This window comes from Fundulus heteroclitus, chromosome 1 (assembly GCF_011125445.2).
Source record: "Fundulus heteroclitus isolate FHET01 chromosome 1, MU-UCD_Fhet_4.1, whole genome shotgun sequence".
Taxonomy (NCBI): Eukaryota; Metazoa; Chordata; class Actinopteri; order Cyprinodontiformes; family Fundulidae; genus Fundulus; species Fundulus heteroclitus.
The window spans coordinates 39432595-39458512 of NC_046361.1; the positions used below are offsets into that span (position 1 = coordinate 39432595).

A 25918-nucleotide genomic window follows, 5' to 3' on the forward strand; every position below is an offset into this window, starting at 1 on the left:
ATAGATAAGATGATCCCCCAGGAACTTGAAGCCTAAAAAAGCTGTAATTTTAAACATTAATCAGTTTATAACCCAATACTTAGTTATCTTAACCCAGCAAGCTGGGTCAAACCAATAAATACCCTCAACTGAGTTGAAGCAACCCAGGTCCAAATTTCACCCACCGCTGGCTTACAAATCGGGTTATTTTTAACCCAGCAGTTTGTTGGGTTAAGACAGACTTTAGTTAGCAGTTAGCCTGGTCACTTAGCATAACAGTCATTAAATCCAATGGGTTGTGGCATGAAGCTAAAATGCTCCTATAATGTGTTGCATTATCTTAGAAATTTTACGTTCCAAGTTGTAAACCCGAAAATCCACCAATAAATCAGTCCCCAGAGTTAAACATCCAATGTATATATATATATATATTGACTTATATATATATATATATATATGTATATATCATATTACTTTGTGTGGAATGTTGTAAATATATATATATATATATATATATATAAATGTGTGTATATCTGCAGCATGTAACGAAAGTAATTTCCCTCTGGGATCATTAAAGTACGTCTGATTCTGATTCTGATGGCCGCAGAAGAAGAAAATGGTTTATTTTAGCAGAAATAAAAGGTTCACTTACTCTTTAGATATTTTTGTTTTACATTAAATCAGTGACACACATGGCAGCTGCTGCAAATATACATGGTACTGTCACATTCACAGGGTGTGTGGCTGCATCCAAAAACATCTTTTGGTTAAGGACTCTTTAGCCGAAGGGGAAGTGCGTCAGCGGTCACTGTGATAAGTGCTGTGGAATAGCGCTGTCAGTGAGGAAGGAGGAAGAAAAAGGAGCCTGTATGCTCCTCTTGTAGCTCCTTTAGTGTAGGAGCCTCGCAAGGTTCCTTCCCGGCGCCAAGGAGCTATAAGGAATCCCACAATCCTTTGCGTGACAGGACATAAGCACAGCCCACCTCATGTAAATTAACGAAAATATCCAAGAGAGGATTTACGCGCCGTTGCAAATAGCACCATTTACTCTTTCACGTTACATGACTTGTTGGTCATCTCAATCAATCAATCAATCAATCAATCAATCAACTTTATTGTCAATTTCTTCATATGCTCCAGACATGCAAAGAGATCGAAATTACGTTTCTCACTATCCCACGGTGAAGACAAGACATATTTACCAGACTAAGTACACAGAAAACATAACATTCAGATAAAAGTAAATAAGAGGGCACATGCAGTGAAGAAATAAATAAAAGCAGAAAAATTTGGTTTTAAAATTGTACATGGACAGTCAATAAAATATTAGTGCAAAAATAAAATATTAGTGCAAAAGTTCTGTTTTTAGTATTAATAGGAGTCATTATGTAAGAGCAGCAGAAGTGCTGTGTTTTCTGGACAAAAACAACAAGTTTCAAAGTGCACAAGTGTGCAGGTGGAGTAACGCAAGGCAAGGCGGCCGTCTGTGGGTACAATGTCCAGGATGTTATGTAGCCGCCTTTGTTGTCTTCAGCAAATAAGATCCGATAGATGGTGTAACGGCAAAGTTTTACATCAGCTGAGATGTGATAAAATGTGATGTATACAACAAGTGTTAACCTTGAAAGTTAAACAGATTGTTTTATGTTGTCCACATCATTGTTTATTTAGCATATAATGTGTATACACCAATTTCTGTTCAAAATAAAAGTCTATCTATTTATAAAATTAAAACAAATAAAACAAAAACCTCGCCAGTATGGTCAACTCTGTTGGAGAAGACCATAACAAGCAATCGGACCGGTTACTGTTAGAACTAGAAAGTCTGTATAAATTTACATCATATGTTTTGGTTTGTGCAATGCTTCAGCTGTTCACTACATTTGTCTAAAAAAAATCATGTTGGAAGGCTGTAGGCCCGGATTTGACTAGAAACATCCACGTCTGTTTCCGTCGCTACGTGACGGATGTCCGAAATGGGCACAGCAGTCCAGATCTCCTTTCCTGCTCCAGTTCTTACCGTTGGCCCCATGAAAGGTCAAGGAACGGGAGCCAGAATTAGAGCGTTTGGGATGTTTCTACCTCCTCTCATCTCAGGGTGTGGCCAGCAGGCGTATCCTCACAGCTGCAGCTCGTCCAGCCCAATGGAGAGGAGTGAATTTCCCTGAGCCAGATGTCATATTGTTCTGCTCCATGACTGGTAATCCGTCCGGCTGCTCCTGAGTTTCTGGGTTTATTGGCGTTCCTCTGATTACCTCTTTGTTGTCTTCCTGTCAGGAAACCAGTTTCTCGCCTGTTCCTGACTGCAGCGCTCTGCCTCCTCACTCTGGGTTTGTTGGAGAACTCAACTTAAGAGTTCCTCCTTTAATCTCCTTGGCGCTCCCCTGGTTCATGTTGTCCGGTTCCCTTAACGACAATCCATCATTACTCACCTGCCTGTCCACCCATCGAGGCTCCACTGCCTCTCACATCTCCACCTGAATTAAAAGAACAAGGAAATCATTACCATCAATCACAACTCACCCTGCTCTGCTGATCTCAGCCTCTGTCCTCCCCTTTCTACCTTGGAAGCAGAGGTGGGTAGAGTAGCCAGACATTTTACTCAAGTAAGAGCAGCACTACTTATTTTTACTCAAGTCAAAGTAAAAAGTACCTAACTAAGAAATTACTTAAGTAGAGTAACAAGTTTTTGGTAAGAAGGCTACTCAAGTACTGAGTAAATCACTACAATAACTGATTTAATATTTAAAAATTATGTAATTTGTACGGCAAAGATATTCAATTATGTACAAATTCTCGTATTTTACTGACTGACTGACTTTACAAAATTACAAATAACAATTATTTGGGTGACTCTGGCTTTATGGGTTGAGTAGTTGTCTTGTAATTGAAAGGTTTTGGGTTCAATTCCAGCTTCCCCTTGTCACATGTTGATGTGCCCAAAGCTGCATATTGATGTATGAATGTGTGCGATTGGGTGAATGTGGCTCTATTGTACAGCGGTTTGGTTGGTATGGCTGGAAAAGTGCTATATAAGTTCAGTCCAATTACAAAGTAACAAATACAGGCAGAAGAAACACTTTTGTAAACAATGTTTTAAACATAAAACGTATGAAACCAAGCAGGTAATATATATACAGTAAGGTAGGACCATTAGAGTACTTCCAGTGACAATATCTGCTGTTTACTGCATGGTTACTTGACCTGTAAATGGCCCAATGAGCTCAGCAGATAGAAAATACTATTAAAACAAACAAACGTGTACAAACAAGACGTTTCACCTCAATATAAACTGTAGATGTGTCTCTAGTGCATTTTTGTTTGAAACAAGTTTGTTCTTTATTCAGTGAAGTTAATCACAGTAGATAGAGCAGCCTGACATTTTACTCAAGTAAGAGCAGCGATACATGAATATATTTTCACTGAAGTCAAAGTAAGGGCTACGGCGCAGTAAAATTACTCCCAGAAGTATATTTTGTTCAAAAAGTTACTCAAGTAAATGTAACTGAGTAAATGTAACTAGTTACTACCCACCACTGTTTGGAAGTCCACCATCTCTCCAGCAGAAACTAGGCTAACTCTCTCATCCATCATATCTGAAATATATCCCACATCTAATATCATGCGTCTCCTCCTTGGTACCGTCTTTGATTTGTCTCGTAAACCCACCGGCACCATTCATTTCACTTGTATCAATAAAATATTCAAAGTTCTCTCTGTTGTCCGTAATAATTGCCTGCATGAAGATCTCAAATAAAACCGACATGACGAGTAGTGAAAGCTTCAAGTATACGTTCTTTTTCAGCAGTTCTGACAGCTTGCATCTCGTTAACTCTGTGGCAGACATGGATCTGTTTAACCTGTGTCTATGAGCGTGTTCCTTAGGGCAACGGCAGGATATCTCGTCCCTTTAGATGTATCTCTGCCCCAAGACACCATTATGATATGGTGAATATCTTCTCCATCTGTTATCAATTCTGCAGGAATGTGCAAAAGACCAGTTCATGTGATTCAGGTGTTATCAGGCAGGAAAACATCTAAGACATGCGGAACAACATCCCCAAAAGTCCAAGGTTCACCACTGCTTCTTTAACACATAATGTATAGAATGGACAGAACTGCCTTGTTATTTGCTTGTGCTGCACCAGAAAACCAATAAAAAGGTTATCAGACCTGAAATTAGGCTGCTCTTAATTATACTTTGTGTACATTTGCATAGTTCCCAGCTGGAAAAATAACACGACTTCTCTCACATAACAGTGTTCTGACTGTAAAAGTCCCAGATCTCTATTAATAATACAGACAATAACACTTTCTCTCCATTTTGTTGGTTCAAACGCTGAAGAAACGTGTTCACGAACACAGGACGTGTGGTACTGTGTGTGCACATGGTTCAGAGAGACACAGCCCGTCCAAAGTGCTCATACACCAGTTTATATTTTATGTACACAGAACCCTGACAGTCTCAGACAAACCGGCAACCTCCAAGTTTCCAATCAGAAATCCAGTTCCGATCCATCAGAAGTGCAAACTGTGCGTGATATTGGTACGCGGAGTTCCCAGTTGTAAAAACAACTTTTTGTTGTTTTTACAACTGTGAACTCCGCGTACCAATATCACGCACACTTAGCACTTCTGATGGTTTGTGTCGCGTTTAACCAGTAACACATATAGCGCTGTAATACTTCTATTTGTAAACAATCCTATAGTAATATATTAATCCAAATTGCACTTTACTACATGATGTCATTCCCAGGGAGAAAATCCTCTCCTTCCTCACACCTACCTCCATTCTGTAATTCTGTTATTTACTAGACTGTAATGTTCACCTGCACTCCTGACTGTTACTATTGTAACAACTGTTTATATGCATCCTGCACCACTAACTATGACTTAATATTGATTTGCACTGCTGACTGTTTATTCACAGTACCAATTGTTTACATATACATTTGCAATACCGTACTTTAACTGTAATATGCAATTACCTTCACTGCACTTTAATTTAAATAGCTTCTGTCCAAACTTTATTTATTCAGTAATAGCTACCTGTATATCATGCTCACAATTCTGCCAATAGTAATAGCCATCTGTACATATATTCATAGTACATGTAAACTCTGTTATAATAACAATCATCTGTATATTATGCTATTGTGCATATCTGTAAAACTCTTTTCATAGTAATATCCACCTGTATATTATACTCGGTACATATCCAGCTGTAAATTTAGTTTACAATACTAGTTATCTATATATTATACTCATAGGACAAATCTATCAGTAAAAATCTGTTTATAATAGTATACATCTCTATATTTATTCAGTAAAAACCCATGTCCTGTACTTATGGAACCATTGTTTATCCTGCACCTGCTGCTATTGCACTTCTGGTTAGACCTAAACTGCATTTCGTTGCCTTGTACCTGTACCTGTGTAATGACAATAAAGTTGAATCTAATCTAATCAACAACAAAAAAATGTGGGAATCTTCCTCTAAAGTTAAAATTGAGACTTTGAGAGTTGGAGTAACCTAACGAGATAAAAAACAAAACACTAACACGAGTATGAAAATGAATAAAAATTGCACTTTTAACAGTTATGAATGAAATACAATTCTAAATTACAAATTAAATATAACACTATTGTATAAATGTGGTGGGTGTTGGAATGTATTTCTCTCCAGAAATTGCTTTTTTTAATCAAAATGATGAGAAAGTTGTAAAAAAAAATCACGTCTTCAGTTCTTATTGTTTTTTTTTAATGTTTGTAGATAACTGAATGTTCATAACAATGTCAGGCATGAGAAATATATCTTTTCAAAACATTGAATCTAAAGAATGTCACACTCATAAATGTCCAACTAAACTCAAATTTAAATGGGAATCTATGGAAGAAGGACAGATGACAGCGTGACACCAGAGTAAGGTTTCCTGCCTCGTCTTCTGAATTACCTTGGCATTATGAATGTCACCGTCACCCTGGAAACAGTCACATATCTGGTCTCTGACTGCACAGCAGGAGAAAACGATCCTTTCTGTGCCGATAACTCCCCAGAAGCAGCAGGACTCCGGTACGGTTGAGCATGTAATTTCGCTTTCCCAGTTGGAGAGTGGTGGTTGTGACTGTCTGTGGGGATTCCCACAGACAGAGCACACAGATCCACGTTTCCACTACTTTACTCGGCTCATCTGTCACACTGACCTTGACTCGTTCCTTTGCCAATAAATCACTGTGGTCTGCAGGAGACACACGTATAACACGGTTAATCTAAGGCTTCCACTTAAAAGCTAGGAAATAAGACAACAGCAGAGACTTTTATACATTCAACCTCCATACAGTGAGAGACCCTACTTTAAGAGAAATTAAAACGGGGACACAGATGTCAAGGGTATAAGTCACGGCACACGAGTGGCTGGAGGGAAGAGGAGTCTTCTGTGGATTCTTCAGGGTGCAGGGAGGCGTAATAAATCCCAACCTTGGCCTTTTCTTTTTTTCTTCTGTTATTGCTAAGGACTATTTGCATACTTTCTATCTTCTCAGGAACTGTTGTCTGTATATGTCTTTGATTGGTGTCTTGTGTGTTATATGTGAATTCTTAGCTGGTGTCTCACCAAAATTTCAGCATGATTTAGTGGTGTTCTGATACCGATACCCATACTGGTACCGCTACTGATACCAGCACCATGCACTTGCACATAATTGAATATCTTTGCCGTACAAATTACGTCATTTTTAAATATTAAATCAGTTATTATAAAGATTTACGCAGTACTTGAGTAGCCTTCTTACTAAAAACTTTTTACTCTTACTTGAGTAATTTCTTAGTTGGGTACTTTTTACTTTGACTTGAGTAAAAATATGTTGAAGTAGTGCTACTCTTACTTGGGTATAATGTCTGGCTACTCTACCCACAGATTTTCCACAATTTAATGTATGTGGATTACGAATTGTGTTTTGGTCATCAAACTGTGTGCAGGTAACATGTTTTCGTGCTGCTGCGCGATCATAAACAGCAAAGAACTGGTTGTAGGTGAGGCCTGCAGTTCCTTGGCCTCTCGGCAGGGGGCGCTCAATGCGAACCGCTCCTGATCCTAAAACTGTAGAGTAACAGCAAGTTATGGATGTATTATTAGCGAGTTTTGCTAAACAAGTAAAGCACTAAAAAGACTCTAAACATACAGCCGGAACAGGACTGATGAAGGAAGGCTTTCCTCCCTGGCAGTGAGCTCCACTGAGACTGAGAGACTTTTAAAACTGAAGAAGATAAAGAAAACTTTTACCGGAAAATGATGATATTTTTGTTCAGAAAGAGCGCCGCATGGACTTAATTTATAAGTAGAGGTAAGACAGCCATAATTATTCATGTTTTGTTTTTGTAATGAAATGTGCGTAATGTGTGTTATATTTTTAGAATGTGTTACAAATGCAGAAATCCATCATAACCAGACCTCTCAACTTTTATCAAAAGTTAGGAGTGAGATTATGCTAATTTGGGGGCGGGGCTTGTTTGGGGGCGGGGCTAACCGGACCCTGGAAGAGCCGGTGGAGTCAACTCCATCTCATTTTTATCCCACCAGACAATGAAGTAGACATGTATTACTTGTGTTAAAAAGAGAAAGAGACATATTAATACTTTATTGTTCAGTTAATGGATTAAAACATAAATAATACACAATTGTTCAAATAATACTGAATAAAATTAAGTAGATTTTAATTATTGACCGAGTTATTATACTGTTACACATTCATCTATGGGTTGTTTATCATTGTAGATCTATAACCTGATTGGTGATTCAGGCTGAGTTTCATCAAGCCTTTATGATCCCCTCAGCGGCAACACTGAAGCACACAGAGGTTCCCGCTGCGTCTTTACGCACGATCCTGCTGCTGATGTCTCCCTCTTTTCAGCTCAATGCACTTCTAGACTGTTACAGTTTATAACATTCTCATCACCTTTCACAGCGACAGGTTTCTCAGTCAGTCGCCGCGCTGACCAGACAAATTTCTATTGCTCTCGTCAGTGCGCTCTGGGCGCCCAGAAAGCACCTGCTCCGAGGGAAAGGAGGGGAGGGAGAGGAGCAAGCGCGGAGGCACAGAAATACGGTGCATGTAGTTAAAAAATGCAGAATTAATAAAAACGAAACTTATAAACTGACCAAGTGGCGTTTTAAACTGCATCTGGTTAGCAGAACTGTTTTATGATCCAGCGTGCAGCCATGACTGGTTCTGAATGAACCGGTCATCTGGCAGCTGCCCCCCCCCGCCCCCTCCCCTCCTGTGTATGCGGTACAGGACTTTACCGGCTCACTTTCACCACTGTTAAGACTGAAATTATTCATAACTCTGATCACTCTTCCTGCTGCTCTGTTAACACGAACTGCAGCAGGAATTACTGATGGCCACAAGCTGTGAAAGAAGCCGAAACAGCTCAGCAGAAGGCGGAGTTTTGTCGTCGGCAGCCCAGATGGGCTTTGTGATTTTTATGCGTGTGAAATGCCATGTATTGCGTGTGAGCGTGTGAAGTTAGTGAAATGCGTGTGTCACACGGTCAATGCGTGAGAGTTGAGAGCTATGATCATAACTCATAAACTGTTACCAATCAAATGACAAATAATTTAGTTTTATTTATTTTTTCATCAAAGAATCAATATTTTTCCATGTCTTGTTGAATTGATTTGGCTCAATCAGTCTCCTTCATCACTTTGCAACGAGTCTACTCTGTAGAGTGTATATATTTATAAATCTGACTCTGATGACGTCAGTGCCTCACCAGCTATGAACCCTACTGTACGTCACTGGACTAAACCAACTGTGTAAAGGAGTCACTGCCAGGCCTATGGCAAGCCGTTTTAACATAAATTCGGTTTTACCGCCCTTACGTTCGAGATATCTCAAATTGTTTTATGACTAGACGTTTTAGCAATTTAAGATATCTCTAATTGTATTTTGACTAGTCAAAATACCTATTCGAGATATCTCTAATTACATTCTGACTAGTCGAAATGACATCAGATTTTCCATTGAGTTGTATGGAGACGTCAATTCAAGATATCTCGAATGAATTACTGACTATCTGAAATACCCATTTCAGATATCTACAATTAAATTACGACTAGTCAAAATTACAATTCAAGATATCTTAAATTGAGTTTTGACTAGTCATAATTCTAATTAAAGATATCTCAAATGCCACCATAATTCAAGATATCTTAAATGTATTTTTGGATAGGCGAAATGCAGTTTTGACTAGTAAAAAATAAATTTAAGATATCTTGAATTGTAATTTTGACTAGTCAAAATTCCTTTTAAGATATCTTGAATTGTAATTTTGACTAGTCAAAATTCCTTTTAAGATATCTCTAAATGAATTAGAGATATCTTGAATTATTCAGCTTTTCCATTTAAGATATCTTAAATTGACATTCTGACTAGTCAAAATGACGTTACTGATATCTTGAATTACGAAACGGCTTGCCATATGTCATCACACAGGAACCGGAGGCGTGCGCTTTTGTTTTCAGAGAAGCTAAAGGAGGGTGCTGTAATGCTTTGTGCCGTCTCGCATGTGAAAATCAAGAGCTAGCTGGCTTTACCATAATTCCCAAGAGGCAGATGCTTTACCACAGTATAAAAACTGCATCTGGTTATTAACTGAACTGGTCCGGGCTGAGGAATATTCCTTATTTCCAGCTTGGACATGAGTCGACAGTAGCGCTTTAAGCTAGCCGTTTTTCAGTGCATTGTGTGCGTCGGCAGCAAGTAAATCCGAAATTCTTTGCAAATTTCTTAAGCATTCTTCAAGTATACTATTTTCGCCCTCTCTGCATATCCCATACTTAAAAAGCTCTTTCTATATTGTGGCATTTTCTTACAATTTTGTCGAAAACAGCCAGCGCCATTGAATGTTCAGGCAGCTTTGGGCAGCTTACAGCCAATAAGGGGCTTACACGCAATGTCTTATTTCAGATATCTTAAATTGTAATTCTGACTAGTCATAATTACGTTCGAGATATCTTAAATTACATCTACGGATGTGTGACGCTTTCAATGACGAATCCGGTGACGTAATTTGAGATATCTTGAAAGGAATTTTGACTAGTCAAAATGTAATTGAAGATATCTTGAATTATTATTCTTCCTAGTCAGAATGTAAATAAAGATATCTTAAATTACCATTCCGGATAGTCAAAATGCATTTTAAGATATCTGGAATGTAATTACGGATAGTCAGACGAAACCGAATTTATGTTAAAACGGCTTGCCATACCAGGCCTCCAGACCCAATAACCGGATGTGTCGTGCTGGGCAGCAAAACAACCGCCGTTAAATGTTTGTGAAAACTGGTGGTAATGAGACTTTTTCATCCCTTTGGATGAATTCTGGCCCACTCTTTCTTGCAAAGTTGGTTATATTTAGCCACATTAGAGAGTTTTCTAGCATGAACTTCCTCTTTAAGGTAATTTTCGATTGCAATGCAAATTGCAGTTGACAAATAAAATTGATTGATTGATAGATTGATTTATTTTATTGTTGATGAACTTTATTGCCCCAAAGGAAATTTATCTTGCGTACAGACTCCCCATGGGGAAACCGATTAAAGACACAAACACCTGCAAAAAGACAAAACAGAAGGGCAAAAAAACCCAGACAGCAATAACACCGGCAGCAAGGATCCACTCTCAGACCTTCATTTATTATCTGAATTAATGCTGAGGTGAACCTGAGCTTCAGATGTTCTGGGTTCTTCTGGATGAATCGGTTTCCAGAGTGGTTTTGGTTTGTCTTCCTTTCCTGGCAGGTTTCCTCACCGCTCCACATCTTCTGCGTTTGTTGATCCTCGCTGCCGTTCGCTGAACTCCCAGAGAAGAAATGCAGCTTTGACCCTTTCTATGTCAGCAGCTGTTTCTTCATGAATTCCTTAGATAGGAACATGATGTGTTGCTTTTTGAGAGCTTGTAGCTAGGGCTGGGCGATAAATCGATTTAATCGATTAATTCGAATTTACAATTCTTTAAGATTTCATTTTTGGAAAATCTGGATTTTATTTTGCCAACACACTCATTGGGTTTCAATGAAGAGAACAGCATGTGATGCTGAATATATGTTTAGGCAAATGTATTGTCAAAATATTGTTAAGTAGAAACTTTTTTTTTACCATAATACGAGGTACTTCATTTACTTATTTACTTTTTTTTTTTTACTTAGTTTGAAGTTCACAAGTGCAGTGAAGCCTGTTTTTAGCTCAATGTGTAAAACCACTAGCAGCAAATGTTTTGTTATATTTTCATTGTTTATAATGGCACGGCTGCCATCTTGTTTTACAAGCATGTTTCACAGCTTGTTTTTAGTTGCACTTTGAATTCAGGTCAACTCCCTGACGAAATACTTGGTTTTAAAGTAATTTCTTTCATTTCTTTTTATGAAACAAAAAGGAGGAAAAAAATCGATTAATCGGATTTGGTATGATAAAATCGGAGATTTATTTTTTAATGCATATTGCCCAGCCCTACTTGTAGCCTAGTTTATGTTGTCAGATGGGTTCTGTATTAAAGACTGAAAAATTTAACGTTATCGTTTAATTTTCCTGATGCATTTCTCCTGACTGAAATGAATATTGATTGATTAAAAAAAAATCTTAAATCTAAATCTGCCATGGATATAAATCGTTTTGGGCCGCTAAACCTGCTGAATCGAGAGATTTCTATATAATAATAAAATAAAGGTTAATGACACTTAAATGAGGCAGGAAATAATATTTTCATGTGGACCAGGTTGATCAGGATAGTTTTTCCCCCCATAAATAAACGAGAATATTGAAAACTGTTTTTTGTATTTACCCAGGTTATTTTTGTCTGATATGGCAATAAATTATAACTGAGACGTTTATAACTAAACAACAATGAGCTGCATTTAAGAAAATAGGAAAGTAGTCATCAATAATTACCTACTATGATACTACTACTACTACTAATAATAATAATAGGGTACCCTATATAACAAAAAAAATATGTCAAGACAAAATAGCTACTAAATTGGTAGCTAAACAATTAAGAAAAGACAAATTGAGGGAATGTGATTTGTAATTACTACTTCTGCAATAATTTCTGCTGCAGAAATTAGAAAAGATCTCAGTCACCAAAGCAAAACATGCCACACCAGTCGTTCTATTAATATATGTTTATTCTTCTCCATTTTTAACTGTCATGTTTAAATTTTTTTTTTAAATTTGCAAACGTTTTACAGGTCCTCTGTGCACGGACCCATCCCCACGCACACACACACACGCACGCGCACAACAAGATTGGTCAGGAACAGGATTAATTTCATTTAGTAGCACACAGATTCTGGGACTTTTGCAAGGACACACCATAACACTGACGAATCAGACTTTTTTTTTTTTCTCTTTTCCTCATATGAAATCAAATATGACGGTGTCTGACCTCCCAAAATAACACAAAGAATTAACATTCTCATTCTTAATCCCTTAAAAAAAAAGAAACATAAATAAAAACAAAATGAAAGGATAAACACGAGTTTATAACCGTTACATGTCACAAAACAGCAGTTGAATCGAGCTCTGACGATTAAAATGACGATTGTGGCCCTAAAGGCGTCTTTAGAGCTTTAACACCTCCCCGACGTGACATAAAATAATCTCTGTATTTAAATAAGAAACTGCTGACAATATAAAAATACATGGCATCGTATTGTAGCTTCATTAAATAAATCAACAATTCATATATATATATATATATATATATATATATATATATATATATATATATATATTTGAAGAATATTATACTGATGTGTAGAAAAATATGCCTTACAACTTTTTTTTTTCAAAAGAGTAACAGCTGTAAGCTTTTTGTCTGCCACTTCAGAACAGTCGACCACAAAAATCCAACATATGTACAAAGAAACAACTGATTAGCAGTAAGAATGAACCGATGCATCCAGAAACATACTCTTTGAGATACTTTTTTTCTGACTTGACATGTATTTATATATCTATATATATCTATATATTTGATATTATAGGATTCAAGCGGTAACTGATGGCAATGCATACTCAAAAATAAGTTAATTTAAAAAAAGAGAGAGACATACACTGCAAAAACGGAACTAGAAATAAGTAAAATGTTCTTAAAATCTGTGTATTTGTCCTTGATTTGAGCAGGTAAATAAGATTATCTGCCAATGGAATGAGTATTTTGACCCCTAAAATAAGATAATTAGACATACTGCACTTGAAATAAGATGATTGAGATGAATTGTTTCTATTTTAAGTGCAACATTCTTATTCCATTGGCAAATCATTTAAATTTATCTGCTCAAATCAAGGACAAATACACAGATTTTAAGAACATTTTACTTATTTCTAGTTCCGTTTTTGCAGTGTAATTCTGTCATTTATGGCGATATCAGTGTATCTTTGGAGAGGGGGAAGAGAGGACGGTGAGGGAGACACAGTTTTTTGTTTTTTTCCAGACGTTTTGTGTCACATCACCTGCGTAACAGTATTTCAGCCCCACTGAGATCAGAACAAACACAGGCAGTGTCAGCTATCCTAAAAGTGAGAAAGAAAGAGAAGAAGAGAAGAAAAGCCGGGACAAGAAGAAGTCAGGGAAACGTGGAGGGCTTTTTTTTTTTTTAAATCAGAGCAACGCGGGCGGCTTGGGTCGCTGAGGCAGTTCACGGAGCGTTTAATATGAGCATGCAGCGTGTCACCGGAGCGAGGCAGAGGACGCTGCTGCAGCTGTTTGACATTCAGGCAGATGTTACTGGTGCTGATGCTGGACCGTAAAAGTGAGTGTCTCGCTGCGAGAGAGGGAGAGAGGACATGAATGTGTTTGTGTTTCCCCCATAGGGAGTGGTTTATCCCTGTTACCTCCTGTCCAGGCAGTGTCTAGCACATGCTAAAGCCACCCGCCCTCTCCTCCCTGTGCTCCAGCTCCTCCTCATCCTCCTCCTCCTCATCCTCCTCCTCCTTCTCCAGGCTCAGAGCAGAAGGGCAGACTCATCCCTCACTCGCCGTCGCAGGGTAAAGCGTCGTCCTCTCTGGCACGTGAAGGCACGGGCGTGCCCAGCTCATCCACGCACCAGCAGTGGCCGCGCTGCATGCCCTTGGAGGAGCGGCACTGTGAGAAATTAAAGACAAGAGAAAATGCATTATGTGCAGTTATATCTCGTAAAATTATTATTATTTATTTCACATTGTATAACTTTGTGTTGCAGTTTATTATCGGCTCCAGTGACTCAAAGGAGTAGATATGTGTGACATGAAAGGAAAAAATTGTTTGACAAATGGGATTCTGAAAAGTGCGGCATGCATTTGTGTAAAGTTTGTATCTGCACTGCAAAAATAGACCTAAAAATAAGACATTTTTTCTTGAAATGAAACTATTTGACCTTGATCTGAGCAGGTTAATATGATGATTTGCCAATGGAATAAGATTTTTTCACTTAAAATAGGAACAAGTCATCTCCCTCATCTTATTTCAAGTGCAGGATGTCTAATTATCTTATTTTAGGGGTATAAATACTCGTTCCATTGGCAGATCATCTTATTTACCTGCTCAAATCAAGGGCAAATGCATTCATTTCAAGAAAACTTTACTTATTTTTAGTTCTTTTTTTGCAGTGTGAGTCACCTTGGATGGAGAGCATCTGTTAACATGAATTTTTTAAGTGTTGCCTCAAATAGCTTCAGGTGTGGACTTTGACTAGGCCACTTTAAGACATGAAAACACTTCCAGAGCATGTCTTATTATTTCTGGCTGTTTGAGGTCATTGTCTGAAGGTGAACATCTGGTTCTGCACGGCAAAAAGGGAACTAAAAGTAAGTACAAATTTCTTGAAATGAGTGGATTTTTCCTTGATTTGAGCAGCTAAATAAGTCCATTTGCCAATAAAAATTTGTATATTTTCCCCTAAAATAAGATAATTAGATATCCTGCACTTGAAATAAGATGATAGAGATGAATTGTTCTTATTTTAAGTGCAAAAATCTTATTCCATTGGCAAATAGTCTTATTTAGCTGCTCAAATCAAGGAAAAATACACAAATTTCAAGAACATTTGAGTTACTTGTAGTTCCCTTTTTGCAGTGTAGTCCTTTGCAGCTTCTACACTGCAAAAAGAGAACTAAAAATAAGTAAAATGTTCTTAAAGTTAGTGTATTTGCCCTTGATTTGAGCAGGTAAATGAGATTCTTTGCCAATGGAATGAGTATTTCTACCCCTAAAATAAGATAATTAGATATCCTGCACTTGAAATAAGATGATGGAGATGAATTTTTCCTATTTTAAGTGCAAAGATCTTATTCCATTGGCAAATAATCCCTGCAATTGTATTTAGCTGCTCAAATCAAGGGCAAATACATTCATTTCAAGAAAATTTTACTTATTTTTAGTTCTCTTTTTGCATTGTAGTCCTTTGCAGCTTCTAATGGTCTTTTCCAGCCTCCCTCACTGCAAAAACTAAAAATTAGTGTATTTTTCCTTGATTTGAGCAGGTGAAAAGATGATCTGCCAATGGAATAAGATTTTTGCACTTAAAATAGGAAAAATTCCTCTCCATGATCTTATTTCAAGTAGAGGATGTCTAATTATCTTATTTTAGGGGTCAAAATACTCATTATATTGGCAAATAATCTTATTTACCTGCTCAAATCTAGGACTAAAACACTAATTTTAAGCACGTTTTACTTATTTTTAGATCCGTTTTTGCAGTGCTATCCCAGCATGATTCTGCCACTACCGTGTTTCACGGCTGCTGATTCTGAATTTTGGTTTGAGTTTTCGTTTCCAGGTGTGAAACACTTGGGGCGTTTTTTTTATAACCTAAATTTTGTTTATAACCTGTCTGCTGTGCTCCTTGGTCCTGCACTGCAAAAATAGAACTAAAAATAAGAAAATATTTCTTGAAATGAGAGTATTTTTCTTTGATTTGAGCAGGTAAATAAGATTATTTGCCAATGGAATAAGATTTTTACGCTTAAAATAGGAACAACTCATCTCCATCATCTTATTTCAAGTGCAGTATATCTAATTATCTTATTTTAGGGGTAAAAATACTCATTCCATAGGCAAATAATATAATTTACCTGCTCAAATCAAGGAGAAATACATTAATTTCAAGAAATCTTTACTTATTTTTAGTACTTTTTTTGCAGTGTGGTGCTGCTGCTCGTTCGCTGATGTTCTCTAAGGAAGAACATCCGAGGCCTTCGCAGACGAGCTGCTTTTATAAGGAGAATGAAGGCACACACAGGTGCAGCTGGTGGCACCGGACCTTATTTTGGGCCGTCAGAGTAAAACAAAGAAGAATAGTGTTTATTTTTCCTTCCACGTCACCGTTGTGTGCTCCTGTTTACGTCGTCGTAGAAGAGAAAACTGCTCCGTCAGCCTGAAAAGTTCCTGGATGACTCCAGCTGTGAGCCGTCTACCTGCTTTTTCCTGTAGAAGCCCCGGGTGTCACAGTTGGGGATGTAGATGTCGCGGTCGGACTGGAAGACGGTCAGCTCCAGGCCCCTCAGGACGCTGTTGAGCAGCTTGCGACAGGGCGCCTGAAAGCAGCAATGCAGAGGGTGACTTTAAACGCTGCGGCGGCGGGGGGGGGGGGGGGGGGCAAAGACAGAACCTGGGTGGCGTTCTCAGGCTGCTGCCTCCCCTCAGAAACACGTTAGAGCGGCTACTTCCACGCGTCGTCACAGGCAGAAAGCAGAGCCCTATCAGATGTCACCTATTGTGTCACATTATATAACATATTTTGTTATACAATGCTCCAGCTTTTTCAGGTCACAGAAATGACTGTGCACATTTTTTTTTTTTTTTTATTATTTTCCGCCACGGCGTCGTCTTGCTCAGCAGCATCCGTATCACTTCTAAACCCCACAGACGAGTCGTCTGTCGCCAAATAAATCTGTGGCTGCAGCAGCCGAGTCAAAACTTTCCCGATTCACATCATGCTCAATTAGTTCTGCCGCATAGCAGCACACACATCATGCACCATAGTGCATGGCGTGCGAGCAGCGTGTGTACATCCCCGCTGCAACACTACGAGGACAGACGCCTGAAATGCACTGCAAAATGCATCCTTCTATCTATCTATCTATCTATCTATCTATCTATCTATCTATCTATCTATCTATCTATCTATCTATCTATCTATCTATCTATCTATCTATCTATCTATCTATCTGTGTGTGTGTGTGTGTGTGTGTGTATGAGAGCTTAAACTTACTTTTTCAAGGTCACCGATGTGTGAGGGATGTGGACCTGTGAGCAAAGGAAGCGGCATCGTGAGAATATGTCATTAAAGCCACAGAACTATCAGACAGAATCCCAGTTTCTCCTGCTACAATAATCAATTTACTCTTTGGTGGTGGATTCTGCACGCGCCGTCGTGCAGAAGAACACACACACATATATATAAAAAAAAAAAAACAAGAACACTGAAGACCTCCAACTGTGTCTGGCCAAAGCAGAGACCCAATTACAATCAGTACTTTTCCTTTTTGCTGCCGGTTGATGATCGCAGTATCTCGGTTTGAACAGCAGATGGTGATCACCGCAGTAAATAGCAGCCTTGATCAGGATGTAGGGGACACTGTGACAGTTTCACATTCCGGCTACATTCCCTGCGGGGAGGCTGACTTGTAGGACACGTCGCTGTCGAGAGCCCTGCTGTGGCAACGGCTGGGACATGCGGGCACGTTGGAGCAAAAGAAAACCAAAAACCCTATTTATATATATGTATATATGTATAAAATGGAAGGATTTGCATCTTCGCTGACAGACCGATGCTGTAACTGAGCCAAGAGTGTAATTCTGACCCATAATTGTAGCTCAGCAGCGCCGTTACAAAGACATTTTGATTCCAGAGATGCTGCGGTGTAGCGACAAAATTCTGTGGGGCTTAAACGTCAGACGCCGGATCCTTTTTTTTCCCTCTCCGGAGGTGACACAGCATTACATGCAATAAAGAGTAGGATGAGGGGGAACACGGTATGCAGAAAGCTTACGGGCCGCTTTCCTTCAAATGCCGGCATGCATCCACGAGGGGTTCCAGTCACGGGGGTCTTACCTGTGGGGTGGGGCCTCTCGGTGGGACTGGTTCTGATGTGCTTGGCGCAAACGCCTCGTCCCTGCAACAGAGCCTGCAGGGGGCTGTGCTCCCGGGGCGGGGGGACACAGCGGAGGCCCTTGGCACAGCTCAGGGTGTACACGCCGCACGGCTCCCCCTGGGCCAAGGCCGTGGTGCTGCCGGCAACGTTGTGGTCCCTCGGGGGCCGGCCTGCCCCCAGCGGGTCCCTGCAGGAGGGACAGACCTTGAAGGGGCCCCAGCGGCTTCCCCCGGCCCACGATCCGCAGTGGACAATCAGCAGCAACACAACGGCCGTCAGGTTAGAAAGGAGAGGCATCTTGTGTCCAGGTCTCAGGTTTTTGCACACCGTCACACCCCCCCCCCTCTGTCAGTTGAATGTGGCCGATGCTATTTCTGGATGTATATCACTCTGTCGTTCCCCCCCCCCTCTTTCCTGCGTCTTCTTTCCCTTCTGCGCCCTGAAACAGCAGGCTTCCTTGGTGGCGTTGCCGGCTCAGTCCCCCTGCAGTGCCAGAGGACACGAACGGAGATTGTGAGAGACACGGCAGAGCGGCAGCTTTTAAAGATCCGCCGGTGATCGGGAGTGAGTGAGTGAGTGAGAGGGAGGGAGGGAGAGAGAGAGAGAGGGAGAGCACACTTATGACACCTTCAGGGGCTGGGACTCAGAGAGAGAGAGAGAAGGAGAGAAGGAGGTGGCAGGGAGGGGGAGAGGAAAGGGGGGTGGATTATATTCCTTTCAGAAATTATCTCAACCTCTCCGCCCTCTCGCCATCCGCGGTAATCTGCCCCTTCAACTTGTGCAGCAGGCAACACATGCAGAAACATCGGTTATGTGCACCTTCGCTCCGGTGTCAACGATCTGACCTGATGGGTTCGCCACACTGCAAAAAGGGAACTAAAAGTAAGTAAAATTTTCTTGAAATTGTGGTATTTTTCCTTGATTTGAGCAGGTAAATAAGACTATTTGCCAATGGAATAAGAGTTTTGCACTTAAAATAAGAAAAAATTAATCTCCATCATCTTATTTCAAGTGCAGGATATGTCTAATTATGTTATTTTAGGGGTAAATATACTCATCCCATTGGCAAATAGTCTTATTTAGCTGCTCAAATAAAGGAAAAATACCACAATTTCAAGAAAATTTTACTTACTTTTAGTTCCCTTTTTGCAGTGCATGGTGACAAACACAAACGTTCTGCGCGTGGGTTCCCTGCCAATGCACGGCCAGGTCTAAGTTTGTTTCCCCCCTGTGGAATCTTCTGCAAGGTGGAGAGACGATGTTTCCTGTTCAAACACGCAGCTGAGCTCCACGTCTGCAATGGTCCTCAATAATCTTTGAGATTTAACGGGAGCCTGGTTTAACGACTCAGATACTAAAGCACTGGTATGAATTAACCCTTAAAATGGAAAAAAAAAAGGATGAAATCCCTCCTGGGGACCTTTGAAACACTTCAAGCCAGACTTTCTTCATAGTTTTACTCCAGAAGCTAGCAGTCCTTGGAGAACAGCGTCCCCGGCCGCTGCTTGGATCTGGACTAAGACGATTAGAATAAATTTTAACGAAAGAACGCCAAATTACATTAATTATGTTTTCAGAGTATCTTGCAAGACAAACAAGGCCTGATTCGGCTCCAGATTCAATCTAAGACAATCCAGTGCGTTTAAAGGAAAGGGCAGAGTCACCTCTGCAGAGATGCAGGCCAACTAATTGAAGTAAAACCCGTAAAGCAATAATTTGCTTCACCCAAGCAGTTTAGATGCTTTAATCGCCTACACAGCTTCTTATCCTGGCTTCAGAGCGTTGGCTGACTGATCCTGACCGTCTGAGCTGTAAAAACAGAAAAGTACATGGTTATAGATTTATTGCATCACTTATCACTTATCTAATGTAAGTAGAAACAAACTAGCTTAAACCTCTGGTACACGGTAAAGCTGCAAATTAATTACCTTTCTGTGAGAGAGACATAGCGAGACATTTACAGCACAATGTTTTTTTGTTTTTTTTTATTGCTGCGGTAAAATGTCCAGGCTGAGCTTCTATCCCAGCCAAGATCTTTTCGCCACAAACATCCCTCTGTTACACTGCAAAAATGCATCTAAAAATAAGTAAAATGTTCTTAAAGTTAGTGTATTTGTCGTTGATTTGAGCAGGTAAATAAGATCATCTGCCAGTGGAATGAGTATTTTGACCCCTAAAATAAGATAATTAGACATCCTGCACTTGAAATAAGATGATGGAGATGAGTTGTTCCTATTTTAAGTGCAAAAATCTTATTCCATTGGCAAATCATTTAAACATACTTGCTCAAATCAAGGACAAATGCACTAATTTTAAGAAGATTTTACTTATTTTTAGTTCCGTTTTTGCAGTGTACACGGTAAAGTTCTCTAGTTAAAAATGGTTGACGTTCTGATGCCCAGAGGGGAAACGGGGAACGCTGACAGAGCGGCTCAATGATCAGCGGCACCCTTCTCCCCCTCTGTGTGTTACGCAGCTTTTCCTGCACATGTTGAATGAATACAAGAGTTAATGCCGGTTGGCATCATCTCTGCACCAGACACCAGGACTCGTGCTCTAGTGCTGCAGATCCAGCAGAGCTCAGTGACTCAGTGACGGACCTGTTCCTGCTGAAACACCAGGCTCTCGCCATCAGCCGCCTGGCGTCCAGGTTATTCTTGGCACTCAGGGCACAAATCACCTGCCGCCTTGTGTTCCCATCGGCTCACAAGCTTCTGCAGCATTTTAGGAGAATGTTCTCTGCCACTTGCCAGACCAGCAGGGGCCTTCTTTTCCTCACCGCCGTGGATTATTCTTTTTTTAAAATTATTATTATTTTCCTCCAGGCAGCTCTGCGGTCTCCCCCCTCACCGTCTCTCTGCTTCCAGTCTCGCCCCATCTGGCTAATAATCTGTTTGCAGAGCAACATTTGATTTAAAGCAGACCCGGTTATGGTTATAGCTCCTTTAACCGTGTATTTTCTGGTAATGGAAACCCCCAAACGGCTGTGACAGAAACAAACTGCTCCTCACACAGTGTGACGACAGAAAAACACTAATAATTCAGAACAAAATTATTTATTTTCTTATTTATTCGTTTTTTTCTCTCTCAAATGAAAGAGTGAACCCAAAAGTGTCGCGTGCGTGGCACACGCGCGCACACACATCCGGGGAGTCCTGATTGGTCAACCCACTTAACGCCGGTTCTCATCCCTCGCTGCCATTGGCTGTCGAGAAGAAGGAGACGGTGACGTCAGTGGGAAGCGCCGAACTCCAGTTTCCAAAGTTTTTGGTGTGATGCTAGGGCTAGCTGATGGACGACCGTGAGTCTCTGTCCACGTCAACGGCCCACGGGTAAGCGACACGCCGTTCCGTGGACCGCCGACGACGCGAAGAGCCGCTCTCCGGTCCGGAGGGCTGCTGTCCGGGATTTACGGCGCGCTACTGGAAGCCAAACCGTGACGTGCTAATGATGCTAACCCGGGTTTAGCTTCGCTCTGCTTTCCCCTCCTTTGCGCCACAGCACAGCGGCCAGTTTGCAGCTTGAGATGCTGCCCGGTTAAAGAAATGCGGTTAAACGTCTAAATATAAATTAAAGAGTTTTTATTGCTGGCGGTCAGCCGGCGTGGGACCCTCGCTCTCTGATGTAAACACCGACACGCCCACTTCTCGTCGTCAATGCGACGATTTCCACCGTTCCTCTTTTAGTGTCTGTTGATTTAAAACGCAATTAAAAAAGTTAGAGTAGAAACCGGTAAGAAAAACAGGATACGTGTGGCTCAACCGTGACGTGCAGGAAAATAAAAGGCTTGAACCACTTCCGTAGAAAATAGGTGTCTCAGCTTCCGCTCCGCGGAGGGTTATTTCCCCGGTGATCAGGTAAAAAAATAAATAGGACTGAGGCCCGTTTCTTCTTGCTTTTGCATCTTAAACCTATGTCTCTAATAAGTTAGGGTTCCACCGAAGGCTGAGAGAAATCAACCTACTGAAAGACAACCGCCTGTGTTACATTAAGTTAGAATAAGTTAATAACTGAGAAAAGATGGATGTAAATAATGTAAAAAAAAAAAAAAAAAAATTTAGTAACAGAACTGATGCACAATTATTGTAAGATAAAAGTTAAAGGGCAGATATCATAAGATTAATCTTCTCTCTGCTCCTTTTCATTCAAGATGCACCATTTTGCTAGTGTTGTGTCTATGCATTTTAAAGTTATTTTTGAATGAAATAAATAAATAAACTAAGAATAACCATAGGGTTAAAAAAATAAGTGAAGCCGGCCTGACTCGCCGCGCCCTCAACATTTCCAACACTATTTGTCCAGACGATTTGTCCAAAAAAATCCACGGAGACGTTAATGCATTTAAAAAACTTTTAGTGAGTAGATAGAAAAACAAAAGGTGCCAAACATGCATACAAAGGATAAAGGCGACAGATGTAAAAAAAAAACAATTGGCTCCACTCTGTGTGCTACACACAACAAAACTCCCATGATGCATCATTCATAAAAGTGATACGTGTGGAGCCTTAAACCAAAAAAGTAATGAAATTAATAACAAAATAACCGAAATAGCTAAAAATACAAAATTCCCAAAATTAATATGAATCACCAATAATACCTAATAGTTGCAAGAAAAGTTAATTTAGCAAGAAAAACAAACTCAAAGCCATTATGTATACCAATAAAAATCACAAAAATATAAATTCAGGCTCCTACAATAACTTTTTCTGTTTTAGGTCAATTAGGGATGCTAAAGTTATTTTCAGAATCAGATATACTTTAATAATCCCAGAGGGAAATTACTGTTTTATGATTACCTAAATGCCAGAACGATGACAGCATTTATATATATTTTTTTCTTTTTTAGTTTTTTTACGTTTACAGAAGTTTACGTCTTTTACATATAAATCCCTTGACTTTTGTAGAATGGCCCTTTAAACCGTATGAGACAAACGTTTTTTTTTATATTGGTTCTTGAGCTTTCGACAATAGTTGGCTGGAATTTAGATAATAATAATAATAATAATAATGATAATAATACTTTTTGTTTGAAAAAGGACACTGCACAAATCAAGCAGTACAACAATAATCGGTTTTGGCCACTTTCTCCTGCTTCAACTCGAGTAACTCTGTTTTCACTTTGCTAAGGGTCTCCTTTTGTTGCTTTAATGTTTCCTAATGATATTCTTTTCCCATCATGCTTGTGAGTTACTGTGGGGGGTGCACAGACTTTGTCCGCATCAGAAGGATTAGTTTAAGGACTTTTCAGTGCTTAATTGAAGGGAGCTGGACTTATTCTTGAAGACATTCTGTCTCCCCAACAAAAAGCTTCTAATGAGAGAATCACTGAGAAGCCAATAAATGGAGTGGTTTTACATTAAAAGACTGTTTTGATTTTAAGTATTTCTTTTAACATGTTTTGCTTGTTTTTTCTTCTTTTTTTTCCTTCTCGTTTACTGATTGCAAATTCTTTCATAAATAAATAAAGAAGGCATTTTTACTACATGTTTGTTGTATAGACCTATGGTTCCTCAAGTGAGTTAAAATACCACAACGACACACTAACCCTGCAGTTTTTATTCATTTACCCCAACATAACGGCTGTATAAAATATTCTGCTTTTGATCTGACATGTCCAGCAGTTACAGATTTTGAAATAAAGTTGATGTAATTTGGTCCAGATGCTACCAAAGCACCTACCTATCCCACATTTTCCTGCTGTTTCATTATGTTTGGAACCGACAGATGATACGACTCTCTATTCAAGCAGGTTTAAAGCTAACACTTTGTAATCAGACGTAGAGAATTTTATTTAAAGTATGAAATTTGTTGTAATGGGAGATGTGTAGGAATCCAGTTGATATCTTAAAGTTGGCTTCCTCACAGATGTTTTTTCTCTTTTTTTTCCCGCCCTTCTTTGGTCTTTATTCAGATGGATGACATCAACGTTCTCCACCACCGATGCCTTCTCAATCTGAGGCGAAGAATTCGAGACATCGGAGATGGCCGGCCGGCCCAGGAGCGATGCATGAGGCTGCAGAAGGATGGAGACACGCTCAGGTCAGCCTGCCTAATTTATACTCTCTCATTAGTAAATATCAACAGGAGTTATATACGTAGCAGTCAGAATTTGTTTCAGCACACACCAGTGTCTACCCAAGTTTAAACAATGAAGCTTTCCAAACTTCAACCATATTTTTACTAAAAATGGAGGCCAATGGCTGAAGCTACAGATTGTTTTGCATTGGTGAATAAAACTAAAACCTTTGGAGGATTGTGTTGTGGGTTCAAGGTGAGACACAAGGAATAACAAACGAGACCAAAAACTGCTTCCTGCTGATTCAGACTCCCTCTTCCTTCCTTACCTCCCTTCGTTCCTTCCTTCCTGTCGTTCTTTTGTTCCTTCCTCTTCCCCTCCTCCCTTCCTTTTGCTTTCCCTTTTCCTGTTGCTCCTGTGTTCCTTCCGTATGTTTATTTTGATTTCTCCCAGTTGCACTCCGATAATTGTAAAATTATAAATCTCGTGAGTTGCTGCCCTTTGGTCTGTGTCACGTCTTTCCTTTACCCTGACGATTTGGAGGCGTTTACGTTTCCACTGAGCCGGGAGCACTGCTGCTTTAACGGTGAACGCGACGCAAGCAAATCGCTCTGTGCAAGAGGCCTAAGCATGTGTTGGTTGTTGCACGGCTGCAGCAGAGTTATTGAAGTCTTCACTGCCTCCCTCAGTTTCAGCTGATCTTTGTCTGAAATTAACTTCCTGATTCACCGGCCAAGTTGGCAGGTAGATGTAAGAATCAACCGGCCAAGCATATTTTTTACCGGCCAAAGTATTAATTCTGACTGACTCCTGCTAAATATCTCCACATAATGGCGCTACGTAATTAGCCTGAGCTAAATGCTAGCTGTTAGCAAACGGACACGACGTAGCTGCTGTCGTTCTCGCGTCACATGTGTGCGTTTGTTGTCATACGATGCTTAAAGCAGAGGAACATAAAGAAGCATCCACCCAGATGATGACTGAAAAACACAATTTATTTGGTGCAAACATTTACTCGCTACATGACAGCTAGCCCTCTGAAATTTACTCGCCAAACGGAGGATTTACTCGCATTTGCCGTCTGGCGAGTGTTAATTTCGGACCCTGATTACAAAAGATGCATTAGAAGCAATTTCAATTAAGTCGCAGCATATTTTTTACCAGCCAAAATATTAATTCTGACTGACTCCTGCTAAATATCTCCACATAATGCTGCTACGTAATTAGCCTGAGCTAAACGCTAGCTGTTAGCAAACGGACATGACGTAGCTGCTGTCGTTCTCGCGTCACATGTGTGTGTTTGTTGTCATAAGATGCTTAAAGCAGAGAAACATAAAGAAGCATCTGCTCAAATAATGACTGAAATACACGATTTATTTGGTGCAAACATTTACTCGCTACATGACAGCTAGCCCTCCGAAATTTACTCGCCAAACGGAGAATTTACTCACATATGGCGTCTGGCGAGTGTTAATTTCCGACCCTGTTTACAATGAGATGCATCAGAAGCAATTTCAGTTCAGTCGCAGCATATTTTTTATCGGACAAAATATTAATTCTGACTGACTCCTGCTAAATATCTCCACATAATGCCGCTACGTAATTAGCTTGAGCTGAACGCTAGCTGTTAGCAAACATGACGTAGCTGCTGTCGTTCTCGCGTCAGATGTGAGTGTTTGTGTACGTTTGTTGTCATACGAGTTGAAAGCAGAGGAACATAAAGAAGCATCCACCCAGATGATGACTGAAAAACACGATTTATCTAGTGCAAACATTTACTCGCTACATGA

General features: G+C 39.9%; 2 protein-coding genes across 5 annotated transcripts in view; one reads left to right on the forward strand and one right to left on the reverse strand.

Annotated features, from left to right (window-relative positions):
- Positions 1-13624: 13624 nt before the first annotated feature.
- igfbp6b (insulin-like growth factor binding protein 6b) lies at positions 13625-18484 on the reverse strand. The gene is made up of 4 exons (XM_036142787.1): positions 18073-18484; positions 17230-17264; positions 16433-16552; positions 13625-14123 (listed from the first exon to the last, which is right to left on the reverse strand). Exons 1-4 carry the CDS (start codon positions 18407-18409, stop codon positions 14010-14012), a joined length of 606 nt encoding a protein of 201 aa, XP_035998680.1. The 5' UTR covers positions 18410-18484; the 3' UTR covers positions 13625-14009.
- Positions 18485-18618: 134 nt separating this feature from the next.
- spryd3 (SPRY domain containing 3) overlaps positions 18619-25918 on the forward strand; it is a 66433-nt gene continuing 59133 nt past the window's right edge. The window contains exons 1-2 of one of the 4 annotated variants that reach the window (XM_036142772.1): positions 18619-18684; positions 24024-24151. In XM_036142772.1, the coding sequence (XP_035998665.1) occupies positions 24024-24151 (128 nt within the window). In that variant the 5' untranslated portion in view covers positions 18619-18684. Of the gene's footprint in view, positions 18685-21317; positions 21527-24023; positions 24152-25918 lie in introns of those variants that run through there. The other 3 variants (XM_036142765.1, XM_012869329.3, XM_036142775.1) reach the window with 3 other exon arrangements.

Coding starts and splice junctions, on each gene's coding strand:
- igfbp6b (XM_036142787.1), bottom strand. CDS start 18,409: ATGCCTCTCCTTTCTAACCTGACGGCCGTTGTGTTGCTGCTGATTGTC. Junction 17,265..18,072: donor CGAGAGGCCCCACCCCACAG/GTAAGACCCCCG, acceptor CTTTGCTCACAG/GTCCACATCCCTCACACATC. Junction 14,124..16,432: donor GCTTCTACAGGAAAAAGCAG/GTAGACGGCTCA, acceptor AATTTCTCACAG/TGCCGCTCCTCCAAGGGCAT.